The following is a 26,501-nucleotide window of genomic DNA, read 5'->3' on the forward strand; positions in this document are numbered from 1 at the left end:
CTCATCGCTCAGACAAGAAACAAGATAAAAGCAAAAGTATTTCATTTTACTCCTTCTATTTTCAAAAATTACATAAGCATTTTGCTATGCAGAAAAGAAACTGCCATTACTTGTGGCTATCTTGTACAACTTGTTCTATGGGGCTGGCTGCGCAGTCCCCGATTCCGATGATGTATTTTGTTTTCGAATTTTTGTTCCCGGTTGATGTGGCAGTCATTGTTGCCGTATCTTCATATCATCCCCCCAGTGTTGGAATGCGAAGAATGCGAATTGGAACACTGGAAGTCTTGTATCTTCGAAGGTCCCACCAATGAATTGCTAGGAAGTCCTCCACTCGGCAACATATCTTGTTTCCCCTTAGGAATCCATACTACCAAGCGAAAGAATACCTAACAGTCTTCTGGCAGTTTGTGCCCGTGAACGGTCGGGTAACCCCTGTTTGGTAGCAAATTTAACTTTCCGGTGGGAATTTGCTATCGAACCAAAGATTACTTAATCGTCCCCGAGTGGGAGCTTGTTCGTTTGCCTTGCAATCAAAGGTCTTATTGTTGTTGTCTTCATAGTATGCTTTTTGTCGCTGCCTCGTTAAAAACCTTACCAGAAAAACCCAATTGGGACAGAAATTGAACGAAGGTAAAAAGAGTGCAGCACATACTTTCTGTTTAAGTGTTGTTCATCAGCAATAATACCTTTTGAGGTGTGCCACATCCCAATTATTGGGCAACTTATCCTCATTCTGGTTCTCCAACTCATATGAACCTTTCCCAGTGAAAGCTGAAATCCGGTAAGGACCTTCCCACATTGGACCTAACTTTCCCGTGTTGAGCTCCTGGGTATTTTGTGTTACTTTCCTTAGAACCAAGTCTCCTATTTTGAAAAAACAAAAATTGGCTCTTCGATTGTAATATCGCTCCATCCTCTATTTTTGAGTTGCCATTCTTACATGCGCCAAGTCCCTGCGTCCTTCGAGCAGTTTCAAATTGATTAGCATTGCTTCGTCGTTCGATTCTTCATTTGTCTGAGAATATCTCAAAGTGGGTTCGTCCACTTCAAAAGAGGTTAGGGCTTCAGCACCGTACATGAGAGAAAAAGGAGTTTCTCCTGTACTTGATTTGGCTGCTGTTCGGTAGGCCCATAGAACTCCGGGCAACTCTTTAGGCCATTTGTCTTTTGCTACTTCCAGACTTTTCATGAGGTTGCAAATGATCACTTATTTTTTTGACTCTATTTGACCATTTGCGCTCAGATGATAAGGCGAGGATATGATTCTCTTCATTTTCAGGTCTTCGAAGAACTTTGTAACTTTTGCACCGATAAACTGGGGGGGACATTATCGCATGCTATCCTCTTTTGGTATTCCAAACCTGCAAATTATATTTTTCCACAGAAGATCGACCAGTTCGCATTCTCCAATCTTTTGATAAGAACCTGCTTCCACCCATTTAAATAAATAATCAGTCAAAATTAAAAGAAGCTTTACCTTTCCAGAAGCCGGGGGCAGTGGTCCGATGATATCCATCCCCCATTTCATGAACGACCACGGGGATAGAACTGTAAGGGTTCTTTCGGTTGATGTGCTAATGATGCATAGCGTTGGCACTTATCACATTTTCGTACAAAATCTTTGGCGTCTTGTTCCATGCGGGGCCAATACTATCCTGCCCGTACCGATTTCAGCACCAAAGACTTTGTGCCTGAGTGATTACCGCATATCCCTTCGTGGATTTCTCTCATGACATAGTCAGCTTCTGATGCTCCTAAACACCGGGCCAACGGGCCTTGAAATAATTTTCTATACAATTGGCCTTTCTTGAAGCTATAACGTGCAGCTTTAGTGCGTAAACCTTGTGACGCTTTAGGATCGTCAGGCAACTTTCTGTGCTCGAGGTAGTTGATTAGTTCGTTTCTCCAGTCCCAGACCAGACTGGCCGAATTCATTTCATAGTAACCATTCGTATCAAGGACTGAAGTCATCAGTTGTACCACCATTCTAGACTCTGATCCCTTTATCTCCATCGATGAACCTAAGTTTGCTAATGCATCTGCTTCTACATTATCCTCTCTCACGATATGAGTGATTGACCACTCAGAGAATCGTGCCAAAAGAGCCTGGACCTTTATCACGTATTGTTGCATACGTTCTTCTTTGGAATCAAAGATCCCATAAATTTGATTTACCACCAGCTGTGAGTCGCATTTGATTTCGATAACCGCGGAATCAAGTCCCCGGGCCAATTCGAGCCCTGCAATCAAAGCTTCATACTCTACTTCATTTTTAGTTAAAGGAATTGTTCGGATAGCTTGCCTTAAAGTTTCCCCTGAAGGCATGATTAAAACTATTCCGAGCCCGGATCCTTTTACGTTCAAGGCTCCATCCAAAAATAAGGTCCAAACCCCTGATGTCGATTTTGACACCATAACTACCTCCTTGGTTGCCAAAGGTAGCAGTCCCAGACTAAAATCGGCTACGAAGTCAGCCAAGACTTGTGAATTAATTGCAGTCCTCGGTTTATATTATATGTCGAATTCACTCATTTCGACGGTCCATTTGGCCAATTTGCCCGAGAGTTCGAGTTTGTGAAGGATGTTCCGCAAAGGGAAAGTAGTCACCACAGCTATTGGGTGGCATTAAAATAGGTCCTCAGCTTCCGAGCGACGACTACTAGAGCTAAGGCCAGTTTTTTCAAGTGCGGGTAGCGAGTTTCTGCTCCCGTTAAAATTTTGCTAACGTAATAAATAGGAAGTTGTGTACCTTCATCCTCCTGGACTAAAACCGCACTTATCGCAGCTTCTGAAACTGCGAGGTAGACTAACAATGTTTCACCTTCTTTTGGTTTCGAGAGCACTGGACGACTTGATAAGTACTTCTTCAAGTCCCTCAAAGCATGTTGGCACTCCGGCGTTCATTCAAAGTTGTTCTTCTTTTTTAGCAATGTAAAAGAAGCGATGACACTTTGTCGATGACCGAAAAATGAACCTGCTCAAAACTTCTAACCTTCATATGAGTCTTTGGACTTCCTTCACATTAGATAATTGTTCCGGGATATTGTCTATGGCCACATTTTGTCAGGGTTTACCTCAATTCCCTTTTATGAGACCAGAAACCCCAGGAACTTACCGGAGTTGACCCCAAACGCGCACTTTTCGGGGGTAAGTTTCATGTTATGCTTCCTCAGGATATCTAATGTTTCTTGCAAATGCTTAAGGTGGTCACCTGCATTCAAAGACTTAACGAGCATATTGTCTATATAAACTTCCATGGTTTTTGCTATTTGCTTTTCGAACATCTTATTTACGATCCGTTGATAAGTGGCTCCGGTGTTTTTCAACCGGAAAGGCATTACATTGTAAGAATATGTACCGAAATTTGTTATAAATGAAGTCTTTTCCTGATCTTCCGGGTTCATCTTAATTTGGTTGTACACGGAATAAGCATCAAGGAAACTCATCAGTTTGTTCTCGGCCGTGGCACCAATCATTTGATCGATATTTGGCAGTGAAAACGAATCTTTCGGGAATGCCTTATTAAGATATTTATAATCCACTCACATATAAAATTTATTATTTTTCTTAGGAGCTACTACTACATTGGCTAGCCAGTTTGGATATCTTACCTCTCTGACCGAATCGATTTTAAGCAGGTGGGTTACCTCTTCTTTGACGAATTTATTCCTGGACTCGACAATAGGGCACTTTTTCTGTCGTACCGGTGGTATGTTGGGATACAAACTTAGCTTGTGTACGGCTATTTTTGTCGGAATACCTGTCATATCCTTGTGCGATCATGCAAAATAATCAGCGTTAATTTAAAGGAATTCAATAAAACCAGACCTGAGATCGGGGTGCAATCCTGTTCCCAAGTGAAATTTTCTTTCTAAGAATTCTTTGAATAATGACACTTGCTCTAGTCTTCTGTCGTGGATTTCGTTGCGTCCGTTTCTTCCAGAACTTGGAAATATCTCGGCACCTGATATTGTTCTGACGATTCTGCCTCTAGAATAATTTCTTCGAACTCGGGAGTTGTTGAGAAGAAGAAACCCCATCTTAATTCTGATTTTCTTGGAGCTTTGCTTTCAGATAAATAGAGGGAATGAAGAAGAAGAAGAAGAAGAAGAAGACCTAGAAGGATCTCATCTGTTCTCCGACCAAAGTGGTTATCTTCGATATAACCCATATTACATAAGTCATATTCAGTGGATTTTGTTTGGAACACGTGGAAGACTCACAACCTTTGGATCAAGCAAATCAATTCATGATGGATTAATTATAAACCATTTGATAGTCTTAATTCTAGAAGCTTCTCTCACATGACTAACATGTGAGGAAATATAGTTACTTGATAGAAAGAATAAATTTGTTATTAGTAGGCAAATTAGAATAGGACATGTGTACATAGTTTCTCTTTCCTGCCATTCTTTATTCTTCAGATGTAAGTGTATATATACATGTACAACAACAATTATGAAGTATACAGAGAAAAATTTCAATTTCTTCTTCATTTCGTACATGGCATCAGAGCAATAAGCTCGATCCAACAGTTCAATCATCTTCTCCATTAACATCAAATGCATTTTCATAATCAGTAAACTAAGATGTCTGAAAAACCTATCCCCGGTGATACCAGTAATGTTGCAAAGGCAGTCAGCTATGATGTCAATCATCCTTATCATCTTAACAATTCTGATTCTCCTGGGATGACTCTAGTCAACATTGTGTTTGATAGAAGAGGATATCCAAGATGGAGGAGATCTATTCTATTATCTTTATCAGCCAAGAAAAAACTTGGTTTCATCAATGGAGCTTATCAATCTCCAGATCTGAAGTCTCCAGATCATGAGCAATGGAGTTGTGTCAATGACATGGTGATATCTTACATTCTGAATACTCTCTCTAAGGATATTGCAGACATTGTAATATACTCCAAAAATGCGAAAGAGCTTTGGGACAGTCTGGAGCAGAGATTTGGAAGACCAAATGGATCCAAGTTATATCATCTGCAAAATGAGCTATCATGATTAGTACAGGGTAATAGTGACATTGCAGGATACTTCACTAAACTCAAATGATTGTGGGATGAACTGGATGTTTTGAATATTATCATATATTGTTAATGTGAAGGAAAAGCAAAGTTAACTAAGTCACTTAAAGACCAGAGGTTGATCTAATTCCTAATGGGGTTGAGTGACATTTATGGACAAGCAAGAGGAAATATACTCATGATGAATCCTTTGCCTACTATGGATGTTGCCTATTCACTTTTCTGCAAGATGAAAATCAAAGAGAAGTTTATGCAAATGCACACTTCAACTCTGATTCACTTTCATTTATGGTAGTTGGAGAGGAAAAGCCGCCTAATGCCTAGCTTTTAGCTGATTTTGCAGCTTTTATGGTCATTGGACATGGGAGAAGATTTCCGAAAAACAGAAACCTAACACAAAGAGGAGAAGTCATGGCACCTAAATATAACAATTCAGGGAAGAAATTCACTAAACCTCAGCAGAAGTTTAAGGGAAAGAAGAAGTATAATCTAAATGTATCTTGTACTTATTATGGAAAAACAGGACATACACAGGAAGACTACTACAGAATCATTGGATTTCCAGATGATTTTGAATTTACCAATCACAAATGTTATCAAATTCAGATAAAAGGAAATGCAGTTTTACTACATGAAGAGCATGAGAATGCAGGAGGACAAAGCACAAAAAACAACAATATCAACTTTGAGCAGCAATTCAATAAGGAACAAGTTGCAGAAATGATGAGCATGTATAAGTAGGCAAAGTTGGCACAGGCAGGAAACTCAGGAATCAATGCAAATACAGTTACTGGTACTATTCTAAAATACTCAGGTTCAGTATTTATTACTCTAAACTCAGACACCTGGATCATTGATTCAGGTGCTTCATAGCACATGTGTTTTGATCCCAACTCTTTCTTGTCTCTAACTCAACTTCCTGTACCTATGAACATCAGTTTACCTAATTCTTTCAAAGTGATTGTTACTCATATAGGAAGTGTTCCTATTCTGCCAGGTCATGTATTGAGAAATATGCTACATGTTCCAGATTTCAAATACAATCTATTGTGAGTTCATAGGTTTTATATTCAGTTCAAATATGATGTTCTATTCACATCTATTGGGTGTGTGCTGCAGGGCCTTTCAATGAAGAGTCCACAAACTTTTGGTGAAGTTAGAGAGGGACTCTACATATTTAAACCAAGCATTTTTAAGTCTAAGGGTCTATTCAGTACTAATGTATTTTCAATTCAAAAAGGAAGAAATTTCATTCCAGAGTCTGTGTCTATTTCTAGTCCAGTTCATGTTAATATTATTCCTTATGTTAAGATTTGGCATGTAAGGTTGGGACATCTCTCATTTTCTGCAACGAAACATTTAGATTTCCTTCATTGTGACTCAAGTTCTGAATTTGTTTGTGATGTTTGTCCTAAGGCTAAACAAACAAGGAATCATTTTCCTGTCAACATCATTAAATCCAAACATATTTTTGATCTTATATATGTAGACACATGGAGACCTTATAGGTCAAGTACCTATAATGGATTCAGATATTTTCTTACTATAGTAGATGACTATAGTAGAGGAATGTGAATATTCTTATTTTCTGCTAAGAGCAATGCTTTTCCTATGCTTAAATCTTTTCTGTCCATGGTTGAGAGATAGTTCAATGTAAAAGTAAGAATGATAAAATCTAACAATGCACTAGAATTGGGGAAAGGCACACAAGAGGCAACTTTTCTGGCTTCAGAAGGAATTCTACACCAAGTATCTTGTGTAGCAACTCTTCAACAAAATGGAATTGTTGGGAGGAAACATAAACATCTTTTAGAGATTGCTAGAGGTTTAATGTTCCAATCTAGGTTGGTTATGTCATATTGGGGTAAATCCATTTTGACTGCCACACATCTTATAAATAGATTACCTTCTAGTGTTCTCAATGGGAAAACACCATATGAGCTCCTGTTTCAGCAAAAACCTAAGTATGATTATTTGAGGAACTTTGGGTGCCTATGTTATGCTTCTATATTAGCACAGGGATGAGGAAAGTTTGATGATAGGGAAACAACTTGTGTTCTGCTTGGTTACCCTCTTCAACAGAAGAGATACAAACTACTAGAGTTGTCTACAAGGAGAGTTTTTGTATCCAGAGATGTAAAGTTTCATGAAGAATAATTCCCTTTTACTCAAATCAACACATCACACCATACTATTTTTCCAACCTCAATTTTTACCACATAACCTACCTATTCAACCATATCACAAGATCAATCATTACCTACTTCCTTAGAATCTAAAGTAATAGATGTTTTCTCACTACCATCATCAAGCCCTTCATATACTCCTCCTCATCAAGTATCTCCTAGCCCAATTCCATTTTCCCCTATCCTAGATTCATCACACACCAGCTCACATATTCCTATACCTCAGGAACCTATGCCATTAAGAAGATCATGAAGGGTTTCTAATCAACTAATCTACTTGAAAGACTATGTGTGTAGCAGTATCATGTTCACAGATGTAGAAACAACTTGTTTTGCTCAACCTTACAAGTCTAAGGAATAATATTTTTCATCTCTCTCACCTAATAATCAGCATGTAATGTAATCCTTTTCTACCCTAATAGAACCTTATACCTTCAGCCAGGCTTATCAATATCCAGGTTGGATAGAAGCTATGAATGCAGAGATTAAAGCTTTAGAGGATAACCACACATGGGATATGGTTGAATTACCTAAAGGAAAAAAGAGCTTCACTTTGTAAATAGGTATACAAGGAAAAACACTTGACAGATGGCAGAATTGAAAGGTTGAAGGCAAGGTTAGTGGTCAGGGGGGATATCCAAAGAGAAGGGATAGATTATAGTGAGAATTTCTCACCGGTGATAAAAATGACAACCATAAGGTGTCTACTCACTATTGCAGCCAAGAAAGACTGGACTGTATCTCAATTGGATTGAATAATGTATTTCTGCATGGGGATCTACAATAAGAGGTATACATGAGGCTCCCAGCAAGATTAGAACCTCCTAGCCCCGGATATGTCTACCTATTGAGGAAATCATTATGTGGTTTAAAATAGGCTTCCAGGCAGTGGTATGTTAGGATTGCGGGGGCTTTAAGTTTTAAGGGATACTCTTCATCACTAAATGCCTATTCTTTGTTCTTTAAATGCACAGGAAGTCTTATATCTATCCTATTTGTCTATGTTGATGACATACTACTCACAGGAGATGACTTAGACGAAATTCAAAGCATCAAAGACTTTCTGAATACTGAGTTTAAAGTCAAGAATTTGGGAAATATACACTACTTTCTAGGCATGGAAATCTTGATAGAAAAGAATTAATTCAACAGTCAAAGGAAATTTACCTTAGATATGTTGAAGGAGATTGATGTGTCTCATTTGACTCGAGTCAGCTCCCCCTTGGATCCTTCCTTCAAGCTTCAAGCTTCAAGCTGATGATGGACACCCCCTGCAAAATCCCACTGTATTTCGTCACTTGGTCGGAAAGTTAAATTATTTAACTAATACTCGACCAGATCTCTCTTTTGCGGTGCTCACCCTCGGTCCATACGTGCATAAATCACTTCTCTGTTGCTCTACGAGTACTCAAATACCTCAGCTCTAATCCAGGTCAAGGCATTCTCCTTTTAGCAGAACCATCATTTTCTTTGCTAGCATTTTTGCGACGCTGATTGGGCTTCTTGCAAGGATTCAAGGAGGCCCGTCAGTGGTTTCTTCATAACACTAGGAGGAGCTCCTATTTCCTAGAAATCAAAGAAGTAGCATCAATTTCTTTATATTCTGTAAAAGCATAATACAGATCTATGAGAAGGGTCATTGCAGAACTTACGTGGTTAGTACGAGTACTTGAGGATATCTCTGCACCGGTCACTCTACCAATTCCTCTTCACTTTGATAGCAAAGAAGCAATCCACATCACCCGTAACCCCATTTTTCATGAACGCACAAAACATGTCGACATTGATTGTCATTTTATATGCCAACAGTTTCTTTCAGGGCTAATCACTCTTTCTTTTGTTCCTTCTAAAGATCAGCTCGCAGATCTCTTCACAAAGCCTTTCTTTGTAGTTTCTCATCGCGAGATTTTGGTCAAGTTAGGGGTCACAAAGTTCCCCTTCAACTTGAGGGGGGATGTTGAGAAGAAGAAACCCCATCTTAATTCTGATTTTCATGGAGCTTTGCTTTCAGATGGAGTAGAGGGAATGAAGAAGAATAAGAAGACCTAGAAGGATCTCATGTGTTCTCCGACCAAAGTGGCTATCTTCGATATAACCCATATTACATAAGTCATAGTCAGTGGTTTTTGTTTGGACCACATGGAAGACTCACAACCTTTGGATCAAGCAAATCAATTCATGATGGATTAATTATAAACCATTTGATAGTCTTAATTCTATAAGCTTCCCTCACGTGACTAACATGTTAGGGAATATAGTTAGTTGATAGAAAGAATAAATTTGTTATTATTAGGCAAATTAGAATAGGACATGTGTACATAGTTTCTCTTTCTTGCCATTCTTTATTCTTCAGATGTAAGTGTATATATACATGTATAGCAACAATGATGAAATATACAGAGAAAATTTTCAATTCCTTCTTCATTTCGTACAGGAGTAGGCGCCCGTTCTTGTAATTGCTATGTCGTGTGCTCCTTCCCTTTGCTACTGGAAATTGAGATTGCATTCACCTCCCTTGCTGCCGGTTGGTAACCTCTTAACTGCTTAATTCTTTCGGGCATTAGAAACTTCAACAGTTGGTGATACGTCGAAGGTACACCTTTCATCGCGTGTAACCATGGCCTTCCTAAGATGATGTTGTATCCCATATCACTATCCACTACTTTGAAGAGAGTTATATTCATTACTCTTTCAGCATTTGTGAGCAGCAAGATCTTCCCCCGGGTTGTCACGCTCGCAAGGTTGAATCCAGCGAGGAGTTTTGTCGCCGGAATAATGCTTCGAGTGAGTTTAGCTTGTTCCAATACTCTCTATTGTATGATATTAGCCGAACTTCCCAGATCCACTAGAACACGCTTAATTTTAAAATCTAACACATTTAAAGAGATTACCAATGCGTCGTTGTGTGGTAACAACAATCCATCTGCGTCTTCCTCCATGAAAGTGATATCGTCCTCCTAGAGTATTTTGTTGTGAGTTATCGATACTTTAGTCTTCTTTGCCACCGAAAAGGTGACCTCGTATCTCGTCCCCCCCAAAGATCATGTTGATCACTTGGAGTGGGGTTTCTTTTCCTGCTTTTGAGGATTCTGCTCTCTGTTGTGATCGTAATTACTCCTAGCTCGGTCACTCGATAATTCTCGGATATGACCATTCTTCAATAGCATTGCCACATCCTCCTAAAGATGTCAGTAGTCCCATATCCGACGATCGTTCGTCCCGTGGTATTCACACCATAAATTGGGATCCCTCTAGATGGAATTGGACCTCATAGGTCTTGAGAATTATGCTTCTTTAATGTTCCTCATGGCTGACACCAGTTCCACTACACTAGCGTTGAAGTTATATTCTGATAACCTGGGGTAAGAAAGATCTCGAGACCCCGACATTTCTTTATCTTGAAGTGATCTATTGTTTCGACCATGATCAGTCCCTCTGGCAACGGTGAACTTGGTTGATGCACGGAAATTTCTGCCACAACCTTCGGTACACTCGTAGGGCAAAAACAGACCCCTCGTAGCCCGCATATCCGCGTCGTAGTCATCCTTTGATTTTTCTCGGTTCTTCTCTCGTCCTTTGGCCAATGATGTAAAACCGACCTGGTCATTTTCGATCCTTATCTTCGACTCATACCGGTTGTTAACATCTTCCCAGGTTGTTGCTTGAAACTCAAGCAGGCTCTCCTTCAACTTTTGGGAAGCGTCTGAACTTCTCAGATTTAATCCTTTGATGAATGCTTCAGCTGCCCATTCGTCTGGGACGACCGAGAGCAACATTCTTTCTTTTTGGAACCCGGTAACAAACTCTCGTAATAATTTTGATTCTCTCTGTGCGATTTTGAATATGTTGGCCTTTCGGGCTTGCGCCTTTCTGTCCCCGGCATGAGCTTTAATGAAAGAATCCGCGAGCATTTTAAAAGAATCTATGGAATGCTTAAGCAGTAATGAGTACCACGTTAAGGCTCCCCTCGTGAGAGTTCGCCGAATTTCTTTAGCAATACAGATTCAATTTCGTGAGGAACTGGATCATTTCCTTTCACCGCCGTTGTGTAGGTAGTAATATGTTCCTGCGGGTCTGAAGTTCCATCATACTTTGGAACTTCAGGCATTTTGAAATGCTTCGGGATTAGTTCTGGTGCCGTACTTGTCTTGTACGGTAATTGAACATACTTCTTCAAGTTTGGGCTTTTCAATACTGGTGGTGAGCCCGGGATTTGATCCATGCAGGCGTTTCCTTCCCTCATGAACCGTAAAATCTCATCCTTGAATGAATTGTTCTCTTTGTTAAGACCTGATCTACTCCCCTAGCCCCATCGTAGCCAACTTCACCCCTGGGAGTGTTATTGTCGATTCTCTGCGTTGTTTGGTCTGTGGGAACAACGGGAGGAACCGGGTCGCGCCTGTTTGCATTATTCGAAGCACCTGATAGTGCCTGCTTTAGTTCCATCATAACTTGATCCTGCCGCGTGAGATGGACTAGAATGATTGTCGATTGCTCTTGTAGGATCCTCACAGCATCCGCTACTTGTTCCTCGTCAGCATCGTCGGGGGTTGTCTCCCAAACCTGTCGAGGGTACCTTCGGTCATGCACCGGCGTGGCATCATTCTCCTTATTGTGGGTGTTACTGATCGAGTCCATGAAATGAGGCTGATCTCCTCGAATATCAGGGTTGTGTGCATCGTTAATAGTGTTGTCTGCCATTTTTTGCGATTTTTTCTATGACAAAGTAGTCAAAAAAATATTAGTAAAAAAGGCAAGGATCAATTTAATTGCACGACTGTCTAGGCCCCACGGTGGGCACCAAACTGTTTGCCCGTAAAATAGTACAATTGAATTTATACGTGGTTTCTAGACAAATGAACTAATTTAATCATGTAATAATATAATAATTGAATAAATACACAATACTTAGCCTTAGAATGTAGATGAAATAGCAAAGATGATGATTCCGTGAACATGGTTTCCGAACACAGTAATGATGGGATCTAAAAGTAAGAAAGTGAAATTGTATACAACTTTATATAGAATATAGTATATATTCTTGCCAGAAAATTCGTGTCATTTACTATGGTAAGTGAGCTCACTATTTATAATTATGCCTAGGAAAAAGGGTCGTGGGATCATGCCCTCCTTTAATGCCAATTATAAGGGTCTTTGATGAAGATGTAATGTTGAGGATAAATGTCAAATTCTTTATAACAGACCGACGCTCTTAATGTTATAGAATAATCCTTAGTAAATGCTACCGGGCGCAGAGTATTTAATATACTTTTATGAACGTTATCCGTTCCGGTGACAGGTGCAGTGGCTGCGTTTAGTCCTCAACCATCCCATCTTGAATTCCACGTGTCCTCCTTTTAGTCAGCCACATATCGTATCATATTTTACCATATACAATAATAACCTGCATGAGCATGACACCGGGCACGACTGAACCATAGATCTATGTAGTCCAGTACCTAAGCAGATACTACAACATTATGTATATATATATACAATTACAATCACGGGACTCTTGCTAAATTAATACTACCTCCGTTTCACTTTATGTGAACTTATTTCTTTTTTGGTCTGTTCCAAAAAGATTGACCCCTTTCTAAATTTGGAAATAATTTTGCTTAAACTTACAATTCTACTCTTAATGAGAAACTTTTATAACCACACAAATATTCTAGGCCCCTTTTTGAATTGTTTAGAAGCACAAATTCTAAAAGTTTTTATTTTTTTCTTAAACTTCATGCCCAGTCAAACAGATTCACATAAATTGGAACGGATGTAGTATTACTATTGGCTTGACGTATTGCTAGCTGTTGAAGAAATCATATAATCAATCTATGATAAAGTTGGTAGGCTATAAGCAACAATAAAGTCGCAATTAGCTGGCATCAACTTCAGCTGCTTGCGCTTTGATTATTTAATCATTAACCAATAACCATGACCATCTGAATACCTATTGATCAAAGAACAAGAAAAATCAAAAGTAAATGAAAGTGTCCAGTCAATGCCATTGCTATATATCTTGTACGAGAGAGGAAAGATTTAGGGGTGGCGGAGCCAAAAATCAATTGCTCCATCTCCAAAGGATCAGTTTAGAGTCTACACCGGCCAGATGCTATTTGAAGACTCGTGTTCTGTTCCATAAATCGTGAACATATACAGCTCATGCAGACGTTGCCTATCACCTTTTTCACCAAAGATTAATTTCTCTTTGGGAATCTCAGAGTGGACCTATCAAAACTTTCTACTGCCTACTAGAATTTAATGGATATGGCTAATCCATTCCAATGTCCCCGCGCTTTAATGCAATTTGTACGTACCAACTTTCTCAATCTTCTTCCCCTTATGCTGATGGTTTCTTTATTGAGTTATATAACTAGAAGAGTTTGTTAAATTATACGTTTAATTTTATTTTTTATTGTGTAGGCGAAATATTCTTAAGAACACTATTCTTAATACGCCTCAAGCTAATTCTTATTCTCCATAATCAATTTTTTCAACACTATCAGCAATTTTGTAATTATGAGGTATAGGGCGTGCAAACAAAATACCATATAAAAAGTTAGTAAGAAAAAGAAATGACTTACAATGCGTACGTAGGAATATGCTAAGTTGTGTGAAGGTTTTGGGATAATATCACATGGTAAGATAATATTCTTGGGCTAGTTTGGCACAATTAAATACAGATATAACACTTATCTCAACTTTTAATTTAATTTAAACAATCAAATTGGAATAAAAGATACAAAGAAAAAAAGCTAGGATTATGTCTTATTGGATGTTTCTGCTTTTTATCATTCTTGTTTAAAAAGAGACGAGCAGACTTCTTTTTTATTCATGCTGATATAAGACATAGTCACACTTGTTACTTTTGATTCATGTTGAACGAAAAGATTAAGCGATAAAAATTAGCCCACATGGGTGGACCCTTTGATTTGATACTAATTTATCTGAATAAAGAAGCTTACTCTAAAATGCACAAAAAATAAAAGAAAGAAAAAACAAAACAGCCGAATAAGACTTCATTAATGCTCGTTTACATGATCGATTATCAAATAGCTTTGTTTAAGGAAACTCATGCACGAATCTATACAAACTGTAAATAAGAGAGCAACAACATAAAGCTAATGGCACTGAATTCCTGATTATCGAATTTTATGTGGATTATTTTTTTTCATATAAGTTTCCTCTTTGTTGCCAGGATAAATTGATAGTGCTGAGACCATGATTAGAGTTAGTAAAAAAAAGTTCCAATGGAAACCATATAATAAGTAATATAATTCCTTAACATGTTATTTTTTATTCTATTTATTTAATGATGTTAACAGAAAAAAATTGAACTAATTGTGAAACTTATGATGGATTGTTTACCTCAGCACTAGTGGTGTACATGGACCGGATTGATTCGGTTTTTATCAAAATCAAATCAAACCATTTATATCGGTTTGGATTGGTTTGGCTTTGTCAGATTTTTCGAATTTTCGGATTTTTTTGTTACATGAATATTATTTCAATCTACCTTTGTTAAATTTTTTATAGGTAAATATATGTTTAGTAAAAATTAAAAAAATTGACAAACATATATGATCTATTAACATATTCTTATGGGAGAATTTTCTTAGTAAAACATATGATAGTTATGTTTTTAGTCGCCTGACAATAATTTTTCGTTGATGTACACTTTCAAGGTTAACTGAATTTAATAATTAAACATAAAAAAAAATGATACATATATAATGATATGTTCTATTTAATCTTAAATTATCGAAATACCACTTTAAATTCAAAAATAATATAAAATTTTAATAGATCTTGACATATGAATATGGAAGAACAAAGAAATTAACGCATTTCACTAACACCTGATAATAAAGTGATCATATAACTCATTATTTAAAGTTAATAAAAATAGAACACTTCATATTTAACTAAATATTACATCCCATAAGAGGATCACAAATATTTCTAGATATTTTTTTAAAATATTCTATGAAAAGTCATAAAAGTATATATAAAAATTAGGGCAAATATATAGACGGCCCCTTAAACTTGGCTCCAGTTTTTATTTTGACACCTTAATTTAGCGCTTTTCCTATTGAACACTTTAATTCTATTTTGGTGTATACCATTTAAACACAACGCATGTCCGACCAAAGGAGCGTTATCTCCACACATGATAAGCGTGTGAATGTTATTAATATTTGCTTAGGTGGATATTTCAATGGTAAAAATAAAACTCACCCGTTAGACCCATTTTAAAATACCCGATTTTTTCATTTTTCTCTCAAGAATGCCCTAATTCCTCTTTCGTCTTCTTCCCTTTCAAATTCGCCATTTTCCCTTTCTACTGAAGCTTAGGTGCCCAAGCTTGAATCTTGATCTGATTTCTTCCTCATCTTTCTCGTTTATCAGTTCCATGTCACAAAAATCAACAACTTCTCGCAATGGAATGAAAATTTGCCACTGTGGATTTAATGCGCCACTGACTATATCATGGTCATCTGCAAATTCAGGTCGCCGATTTTATGGTTGTAAATTGGTAAGTCGGTCGTATTGTTTTTGTTAGACCCTTGAATTTCTTAATAAAGAAATTTGTTTTTAATTTTTTTGGCCGCATTTATTTTTGAATTTTGTAGGGTCGAGGTGGCTGCAAATATTTCAGATGGCATGATGATAAAATGCTTGACCAAGCTAAGAGGGTTATACGGGGTCTGTTGAAGAGAGTCGAAAGAACTGAGAAAATAGTTGCGCGGCTGAAGTGGTTATTTGTTGTGGTGGTGGTGTTGTTTCTATGGATTTGGCTTTGGTGATGCTGGTGGTTTGAAGAATAATGTAGTATTTTTATGATATGCTGGTGCTAATAGTGTTGTAGTTGCTGCTATTAGTTCAAGAAAAATATAGTATGTTGGAAGTAAGTACTAGGAATTTGGCCTTTTGTTAATGTACATTATCTTGTAATGAATGAAATGCAAATGGCCAATTTTTAATGCAAATTTAAGTTCAGCTGCACTTCCATATTGTGTTATGAATGAAATGCAAATTCATATTCATGAATTGAAAACATAACTGCCTAAACATTCCATTGCATAATGTGATGGACTAGCATTGCATCCAAGCTCAAAAATAGAGCATTGTTTTGGTCTACAAATTACAAAAACAATAGAGCATTATTTTCCCAAACATATAACTGCCCAAACTAGTAAATTCTAATAGAGCATAACTGCCCAAACAAAAAAATTGTAGTGACATCTTAGATAACATAAATAAAAACTGGCCTGCTTCACAGTGTAGATGCATCTGAACTTGTTTGACTTGAAGAACCTTTTTTCCTTGCTGCACTCATTTGCTGAAGTTATGACCTTATCACTGCATTTCTTCCTTTAAACTTCAATCCGGGAGGCTTAAATCCAATGTCTATGTTAATTGCAGATGTATCCTTGAATGTCCCAACTAATATGACTCTCTCAGATGATATACCAGGCTATAAAATACAATAAATTAGTAAAAAATAGAACAATTCCAGCCCACAAAACTGCATTATAATAAACTATACACCCTTACATTCAGGATAGTAGTTCCAGTCATAGTGTCAGTGAAAATCCCAAAACCAGTATGCCTTGGCCTTTTATGTCCAATGGTTGCTGTATTAGCCGAGCCTCCTCCTAGTGTAGTTCCTCTTCCTTTTCCCCTACCTAGTTCATGGCCTCTTCCTCTTCCTCTTCCTCTACCAAGCCCAGTTGATTGGCTGTTGCTTTGTCTTTTGACAACACTTGTATCCTCACATATGGAGGATCGATTGCTTTGTTGAGATGGTATTTCCTGAGATGATCTTGGTGGAGGTGGTGGCATGTTTTGACTTTGCTGAGTAGCACTTCTTGGAACATGCTGACAAAAGTAAAAGAAAAGAATATCAGAATTGCAAAAAAAGAATGTAAAAGGCAGAATTACAAATATTAGAACTTACCCCTTTCCTGCATCCAGATTTGTTGTGTCCTGTTTGTTGGCAGTTTGAACAAGTCATCTTTACCCCTTTCTTTGATAGTTTACCATGCTTTTTTTTTGGTTCATCCTTGGCTTTTCTCCTACATCTCTTTGGTCTATCTGGCATAGGTTTAGGTTCCGGAGGCTCTATAGATGGATTTGTTGAATCCGACCACATCTTCATGTTGGGAATTAGTTGAATGAAATGCTGGTAAGCTTTAAGGAAAGTTTTCTTCCTATACCCAGTGGGCAACATAATCATCTGGGTCCATTTCTCTATCATAGAATGCACATACTGCATGTTGATATGGAATGTCCCTCAACATCCATGATCTACAAGTACATGTCATGGTCCTAAAATCAATAATGAATCTGTACACACCTTTATCAACTTCAAACCCATGTTCTGCATTCCACATAACCTTACACCTCCTAGAAACGGCTTTGTTCTCTTCCAGTATCATCCTAGCCATTGGTGCAATGTCAGTAACCCAAGTCTCACCAAACTTTCTCATTTCAATGGTCCTATTCATGATTTTATGTCTAATTTCTTCCAACATAGTTATAACAGACTTGTGCCTAGGACCTACTATCCAAGAATTAAATATGTTTCACACATGTTATTCTCAATGACATCACACTTTAAATCTTCTCTAAAGTATGCCCTACACCAATACTATTTATCATACTTCAACAAGTCTTCACATATCTTATAACCAAGCCTATTCATTGCTTCTAGTTCTTCATTGAATTTTACTTCATAAGATGCTTTGGCACATCTCCAGAATTCTTTTCTCCTTTCTTCACCTCTCCAGTTCTTGGACCAGTTAGACCAAATGTGTCTAGCACACATTCTGTGTTCTGCCATTGGTAGTAATTCTCTTATAGTTGGTACTAGTCCCTACAAAAAATAGTAATAATTGTTAGTGGACAGTATATATAAAGCAGGAAAAAGAAAAATTAAAAGTTGATTATAAGTTTACCTTTTGTATATCTGACATAACAGTTAAGCCAACACCATCTCCCAACTGTAAATCTGCAATCAAATATGTGATGAACCAGCTCTAGGAGTATTTTGTCTCTTGATCAACTACAACCCATGCAATAGGAAACATTTGATTGTTCCCATTTCTACTAACTGCAACAAGTAACTCACCCTTGCAGATTCCCTTTAGAAAACAGTCATCAAATCCTATAATCCTTCTGCACCCTTCTAACCATCCTTTTTTCAAAGCATCTAAACATAGATAGAAATAGACAAACAGATTCTTGCGAGGAATAGTCTCACTATCTGTTTTGATTCAGCATGAACTCCCAGGATTTGTTTGCTTAATAATATCAGCATAATCAGCAAGTCTGTTAAATTCCATCCTCCAGTCACCCATGAATTGACTTATCACCCTACACTTAGCCCTGTAACAAATAGTCCTTCCAACATACAAACCTAACTTATCCCTGACCAAATCTTGAATCTCCCACAACTTAATATTTGGCTGGGAAATAATCCTATCTTTATACTTATTGGCAATGTACTTAGAAGTACATAATTTATTCTTATTTTTGGTGTTTCACTTATGAGCTGGATGGTACTTCTTCACAGTAAAGTCACATGAATCTCCATAATTGCTTGCATACAATTCCCAGTTATACTTGGCTCCTTTACACTTAACTCTAACCCTATCTTTTTCATTAGGCCTAATTGTTAGTTATACTTTGTTCTCCACAACATATGAGGCTACTGCTTTTCTAAACTCTACAACATTTTCAAATACCATACCAAGCTCAAAAATAGCAAGGTAACGGTCAGGGTCAAACCTTACCTTTTTACTTCACCTTCTAGAAGGTAAGTCAATACCTCGTTCAGCTAAAACATCTAACTCATATGTGCTATCATCACTTCCAATATCATAACTGGTATAGTAGTCTTCATCCCCTCCTAATTTTTCAGCAAACCTGTCCTCCTTAGATGGTCTGCCAATATCCTCAAAGCCTTTATCTATTCCAGTTTCTCCCAGAATAATCTCTTCAGTTGGAGTAAGTTTCTTTCTTTATTTCTTCTGTTTTTTCTTCTTTCTTCTTTCATGCCTTAATGAAGTGAGCTCTTCATTCACATCACTATCATCTTCATCAGGAATGTTATCTAATTCAGATTCACTACTTGAAAAAACTGATGCCAAACTAGCATCTATGTTTGTTGTTTCTTCAGCCCCTTGTAAATTCTCACCTGCAACCCCAGCATCAGCTAGGTTTTCCTCAGGCACAGATGTGTTATTTGCAGCACTTCTCTGGATATTTATATCCTCTGGAACAGTAGATGTTGCCCTAGCCTCTTTATTTAATGTATTTTCACTTGGTTCAATAATTTCTGGCCCACATAAAAGGCCACATGGGACAGTCTCATCAAGCAATACAGGCTCATTAACTGCATGCTTAATATACAAATCTAAATGATCAAGATGATTAAGGTGACAAACTATATTATATAGTTGTTCATCATTTTCAATCAAGACAAAGTCATTAGATTTAGGATTAATTAAATAAAAACCCTCTACCTCAGCATAACCCATATTCTTTGTGTAGGACATAAGCTCAAAAAGAGAAAAGTGGTCCTTGTCTATCATGTGACCATCCTCACCCCTCTCTCCTACATATCTCGGGAAAGGATCCTTGATAATATGTCCACCATGGTGAAAATCAACAAGAATATATTCGTCTGCAGACATGTCTATACCCTCAAAACTTCAGTCACGACCAACTCCAGTCAGGACCAGCTCCAGTTACGACCAACTCCACTCACCACCACGGTCAAAAGAAGCAAATGATTACCCGTATTAGTAATATAATGGCCAAATAGTTGACGGACAGTTGAATCTAACTCAAAAGCGATGAAGATTCCACCGGAAATCGGTCTCAATGTAGTTTATTAGGGTTTATTAGGCTAAAGAAAGGAAATTTTGGGTGGAAGATCGATTAAGTGAGGCGAGGTATGTGGGTAAGGTAAAAACGGGATTTTTTATCCGACCTGGATAAATAAACACGTGTCAGACTATTATTGGTATGTTATTCCACGTGGGGAAGCGTTTAAAAACATGCGCTTAAGTTTTTACAGCCCGGTCATGCATTGTGTTTAAATAGTATAGTCCAAAGTACAGTTAAAGTGTTCAATAGGAAAAGAACTAAGTTAAGGTGTCAAAATGGAAACTGGAGCCAAGTTTAAGGGGACGTACACCAATTTGGCCTAAAAATTATATATTTATATGTCGGTTTGGTTAATGATTTTTTTACTCCATACCAAACCAAACATAATCGGATTTTTTAATCGGTTTGGTTTAACTTTTCGATTTGGTGCGGTTTTCGATTCGGTTTGTACACCCCTACACAGCACAACGATTAAATCAACATGATTATATTGTATATTTATATGTCCGACAAGAGTGGGTTGCTCTAGTGGTAAGCACCCCCCACTTCCAACCAAGAGGTTGTGAGTTCGAGTCACTCCAAGAGCAAGGTGGGGAGTTCTTGGAGGGAGGGAGCCGAGGGTCTATCGGAAACAGCCTCTCTACCTCAGGGTAGGGGTAAGGTCTGCGTACACACTACCCTCCCCAAACCCCACTAGTGGGATTATACTGGGTTGTTGTTGTTGTTGAAAGCCACCAGCAAATGCACTCTAAGTTCTCCTTCTCTTTTCGAGCAAAGAAAATCAAAATTATTCACAAATTGAAGAGAATACCAATTTTTCAATTTGGTGCAATTTTCGATTCGGTTTGTACACCCCTACACAGCACAACGATTCAATCAACATGATTTGCCAAAACTATTCCTCTAGTTGTAATCAGGTTTCCTAATCCTTTTCAGTTTTCACTTCAACAGAATAAGATAAAATGAAATAATAAAATAACAAAGCGAGAAAATGAGTTTTATCCGTCACCCTTTGGATAATTGTGTTTGCGAACTATGTCGCATGTACACTGTTAGTGCGATGTTCATTTAAATTCCAGAAACTTAAAAAATTAAAAAGAAAATTATAAGAAATAATATTATAACTGAAAGCATTAACCACTGGTAGGGGGGGAGGGAGAAGGGGGGAGGTGGGAGGGGAGAGAAGAAACAGGCAGAAATTCTCCTCTGAATATCGCCCAAACCGAGCTCCCCAACTCTATTTTTGTCAAAAATGGCAAAAAAACCTTGTTTATAGAGCTTTTGATGTTTTTGAGCGCCACCGGTATCGTGGGGCACTGCCTGTTGCGCAGTTTCCAAAACCCCAACAATTCACAGTGCCAGGGCTAGCTCCCCACGCTACCCTGGGCGCTGGCGGCGACGAGAAGTCTTTCCTGACACAGAAATGAGCATAAATCTCTCATATGATGTCCGAATTCGATGATTCCTTTTGCTATGGCTCCAAATTTTCAATACGGGTCTAATGCTTCAATCAAAACTGAATTTAGAGTTCATTCTATTAATATGATACCACTTATTCTTGAAGAAACGATGTCGAAACATTCTAGAATATTTCAATTAAAATTCGTTAACCATCTAAATCCACTCGAGGCCCTCGGGACCTCAACCAAATATTCCAACAAGTCCTGTAACATAATACAGACTTACTCGGGGTCTCAAATAATATCAAAATTATAATTCACACCTCGATTCAGACTTATGAGTTTCATATTTTTCACTTCACAAAACTTGCGCTGAAATGTGTTAAATGAATTCAGAATGATTTCAAATTTGGCGCACAAGTCATAAATGATATAATGGATCTATTCCAACTCTCGGAATCTCAATCTGAGTCCTATATTAATAAAGTCAAATTCACGGTCAAGTTTGGAAATCTTTAGCCTTTAGATTTCTAGTTTTCGTTAAATGGCAATAATTCGAGGTAGGGACCTCTGAATTTGATTCCGGGCATACGCCAAGTTCCAAATCACGATACGGACCTACCGAAACTGTCAAAATACTGATCCAGGCTCGTTTTCTCAAATAATTGATTGAAGTCAACTCAAATGAGTTTTGAGGCTCCATTTCACATTTTAATCAATTTTTCACATAAAAACTTTCCGAAACAATTTACAGATTGCGCCCGCAAGTCAAGGGATGCTGAAGGGTACTTTTCAAGGTATTAGAACACATAAATGAATGTTTAAAATTAAAGATGATATATTGGGTCATCACATTCTCAACCTCTAAAACAAATATTCTTCTTCGAACGGAATTAGAAAATTACCTGAGCTGGTGAAAAGGTGTGGACATCTACTCCGCATGTCCGACTTGGACTCCCAGGTAGCTACCTCAATCGACTGGCCTCTCCATTGCACCCAAACTGAAGGATAACTCTTAGACCTCAACTGTTAGACCTGCCGAGCTAGAATAGCTACCGGATCCTCCTCGTAAGTCAAAACCTTGTCCAATTGGACTGAGCTGAAATCTAACACATGTGACGGATTACCATGATACTTCCGGAGCATAGATACACGGAACACCAGATGAACTGCTGATAAACTTGGTAGTAGTGCAAGCCTGTAGACTATTTCACCCACCCTTTCAAGAATTTCAAAGGGTCCAATATACCTAGGACTCAACTTGCCCTTCTTTCCGAACCTCATTACACCCTTCATAGGTAAAACCCAGAGCAACACTCTTCCTCCAACTATGAATGCAACATCATGAACTTTACGGTCGGTATAAGTCTTTTTACTAGACTGAGCTATGCGAAGTCGATCCTGAATAATCTTGACCTTATCCAAGGCATCCTGTACCAAATCGGTACCCAACAACCAAGCCTCTCCCGGTTCAAACTAGCCAACTGATGAACGACATCGTCTCCCGTACAATGCTTCATACGAAGCCATCTAAATGCTCGATTGGTAGCTGTTATTATATGCAAACTCCGAAAGTGGCAAGAACTGATCCCAAGAACCTCCAAAGTCTATAACACAAGCGCGAAACATATCTTCCAATATCTGAATAGTGCGCTCAGATTGTCCGTTCGTCCGTCCGTCTGAGGATGAAATGTTGTACTCAACTCAACCCGTATGCCTAACTCAACCGATACAACTCTCCAGAAGTGCGAGGTGAACTGCGTACCTCGATCAGTAATGATAGACACAGACACACTGTGAAGGCGGACAATATCGTAGATGTAAATCTCCGCTTACCGCTCTAAAGAATAGGTAACAACTACTGGAATGAAATGTGCTGACTTGGTCAACCTGTCCACAATGACCCATACTGCATCAAACTTTCTCTGAGTCCGTGGGAGCCCCACAACAAAATCCATAATGATACGCTATCACTTCCACTTAGGAATTTCTAACTTCTGAAGTAAACCACCAGGTCTCTGATGTTTGTACTTGACTTGCTGACAATTTAGACACCGAGCTACATATGCAACTATATCCTTCTTCATTCTCCTCCACCAATAATTCTGCCGTAAATCTTGATACATTTTGGCGGCACCCGGATGAATAGAATACTGGGAACTATGGGCCTCTACAAGAATTAATTCACAAAGCCCATCCACATTAGGTATACAAATACGACCCTACATCTGGAGAACTCCATCTTCCCCCATAATAACCTACTTGGAACCATCGTGTCGTGCCGTGTCCTTAAGGACAAGCAAATGATGATCATCATATTGTCGCTCTCTGATGCGCTCATACAAGGAACACCGAGCGACTGTGCAATCTAAAACCTGACTGGACTCTGAAATATCTAACCTCATGAACTGATTGGTCAAAGTCTGAACATCTACATCTAACGACCTCTCACCAACCAGAATATACCCAAGGCTAACCATACTCATAACCTTTCTACACAAAAACATCGGCCACCACATTGGCCTTTTCGGGGTGATACAAAATTGTGCTATAATAGTCTTTCAATAGCTCCAACCATCTTCTCAGCCTCAAATTGAGATATTTTTCTTTGAACAGATACTGTAGGCTATGATGATCAGTAAATACCTCACACGAGACTCCGTAAATGTAATGCCTCCAAATCTTCAGCGCATGAACAATAACTGCCAATTCTAAGTCATGAACAAGATAATTCTTCTTATGAACTTTCAAATGCCACGACGCATATGCAATTACCCTGCCATCTTGCATCAACACTACACCAAGACCAATGCGAGATGCATCACAATACACCATATAAGATCCTGAACCTTTGGGTAATACCAACACTGGCGCCGTAGTCAAAGCAGTTTTGAGCTTCTGATAGCTCAACTCATATTCATTAGACAATCTGAATGGGGCACCCTTCTGGGTCAATTTGGTCAATGGGGATGCTATGGATGAAAACCCCTTCACAAACCGACGGTAATAACCTGCTAACCCCAGAAAACTCCGGATCTCTGTAGCTGAAGTAGGTCTAGGCCAATTCTGAACTGTCTCAATCTTTTTAGGATCCATTTTTATGCCTTCTTCCGATACAACATGCCCCAAAAGGTAACTGAGTCTAACCAAAATTCACATTTCAAATATTTGGCATATAACCGTTTATTTTTCAAAGTCTGAAGCACAATCTGAAGATATTGCTCGTGCTTCTTTCGATTGCTAGAGTAAATCAAGATATCATCAATGAATACAACCACAAAAGAATCCAAATAGGGCTTGAATACCCGGTTTATCAAATCCATAAATGTTGCTAGGGCATTTGTCAGCCCAAATGACATCGCTAGGAATTGGTAATGCCCATACCGAGTCTGAAAAGCTATATTAGGGATAATGAACACTTACCCGAATTGCATTTGTAAAAACCCCTCTGAAAATCGCCAATACCGAGCTCCCCAACTCTATTTTTGTCAAAATGGCAAAAAATCCCGTTTATAGAGCCTCTTCTATTTTTGAGCGTCACAGGTAGCGTGGGGTGCTGCCTGTGGCGCAGTTTCCAGAACCCCAACAATTCCTAGTGCCAGGGCTAGCACCCCACGCTACCCTGGGCGTTGGCGGCGACGGAAAGTCTTTCCTGACACGGAAATGAGCAGAACTCTCTCATACGATGTCCAAATTCGACGATTCTTTTTGCTATGACTCCAAAATTTCAATACGGATCTAATGCTTCAATAAAAACTGAATTTGGAGCTCATTTTATTAATGTGATACAACTTATTCTTGAAACAAACGACGTCGAAACATTCTAGAATATTTCAATTAAAATCCGTTAACCATCCAAATCCACTCGAGGCCCTCAGGACCTCAATCAAATATTCCAACAAGTCCTGTAATATAATACGGACTTACTCGGGGTCTCAAATAACGTCGAAATTATAATTCACACTTCGATTCTGACTTATGAGTTTCAAACTTTTCACTTTACAAAACTCGCGCCGAAACGTGTTAAATGAATCCAGAATGATTTCAAATTTGGCACACAAGTCATAAATGACATAACAGAGCTATTTCAACTCTTAGAATCTCAATCCGAGTCTGATATCAATAAAGTCAAATTCACGGTCAAGTTTGAAATATTTAGCCTTTAGATTTTTAGTTTCCGTTAAATGTCGATAATTTGAGGTAGGGACCTCTGAATTCGATTCCGGGCATACGTCCAAGTCCCAAATCACGATACGGACCTACCGAAATTGTCAAAATACTGATCCGAGTCCGTTTGCTCAAATAGTTGACTGAAGTCAACTCAAATGAGTTTTGAAGCTCCATTTCACATTTTAATTAATTTTTCACATAGAAACTTTTCGGAAAAATTTATAGACTGCGCTTGTAAGTCGAGGGATGTTGAAGGGTTCTTTTCAAGGTCTCAGAATACATAAATGAATGTTTAAAATTAAAGATGACATATTGGGTCATCACAGTTTAAGTGTGGGGTGGTGATAAAAGATGAAAAGTACATATTTTGAGTGTGTTTGTGTGTTATTTCGTGTGTGAGTTGCGAAAGTTCACGCCGCTTTTGAAGTAAAAATATGCTTATTATGTATTTTTTATGTGTAAGAACAAACTTGCGCGGAAAATGATCAAATGAGAGAAAAATTGGTGAAAAAGAGCTGAAGAGAAAAGTTTCGGACGGCGAAGCGAGGTTCACTTCGCCAGACCAGGACCGGAGCAGAAGAAACCAGAAAAGTCTCGGACAGCGAAGCGAGGTTCACTTCGCCAAACATGGACCAAAGCAAAAACAAATCAGCTTTTTCAATCCGAATAAGGAGAAGCCAAATTCGCCCTAACTTAACCCTAAACCATATAAATATGAAAGTTAGCCACTTTTTGAAAGAGAGAAGACTTTGGAGAGGAAAGAACACGTTTGGAGCAAAGAGAAGGATTCAACTTCACGTTTTTTTCTCT

The 26,501-nt window shown here is 38.3% G+C and overlaps 1 protein-coding gene and 1 long non-coding RNA gene across 2 annotated transcripts; both read left to right on the top strand.

Annotated features, from left to right (window-relative positions):
• Nucleotides 1-4,592: 4,592 nt before the first annotated feature.
• On the top strand, nucleotides 4,593-5,015 carry LOC142163950 (uncharacterized). Its single transcript, XM_075221105.1, has one exon. It carries the CDS (start codon nucleotides 4,593-4,595, stop codon nucleotides 5,013-5,015), a length of 423 nt encoding a protein of 140 aa, XP_075077206.1.
• An 8,165-nt stretch (nucleotides 5,016-13,180) lies between these two features.
• Nucleotides 13,181-16,217, top strand: LOC107801913 (uncharacterized). Its single transcript, XR_001651727.2, has 3 exons — nucleotides 13,181-13,533; nucleotides 15,634-15,760; nucleotides 15,858-16,217. It is a non-coding gene; the product is annotated as an uncharacterized LOC107801913 (long non-coding RNA).
• The last annotated feature ends 10,284 nt before the right edge of the window (nucleotides 16,218-26,501 follow it).

The sequence above is a fragment of the Nicotiana tabacum genome, chromosome 9 (genome assembly GCF_000715075.1).
Source record: "Nicotiana tabacum cultivar K326 chromosome 9, ASM71507v2, whole genome shotgun sequence".
NCBI classification, from domain to species: Eukaryota; Viridiplantae; Streptophyta; class Magnoliopsida; order Solanales; family Solanaceae; genus Nicotiana; species Nicotiana tabacum.

What these genes read in the sequence shown, in the direction of transcription:
- LOC142163950 (XM_075221105.1), top strand. Translation starts at nt 4,593, where the DNA reads ATGTCTGAAAAACCTATCCCCGGTGATACCAGTAATGTTGCAAAGGCA.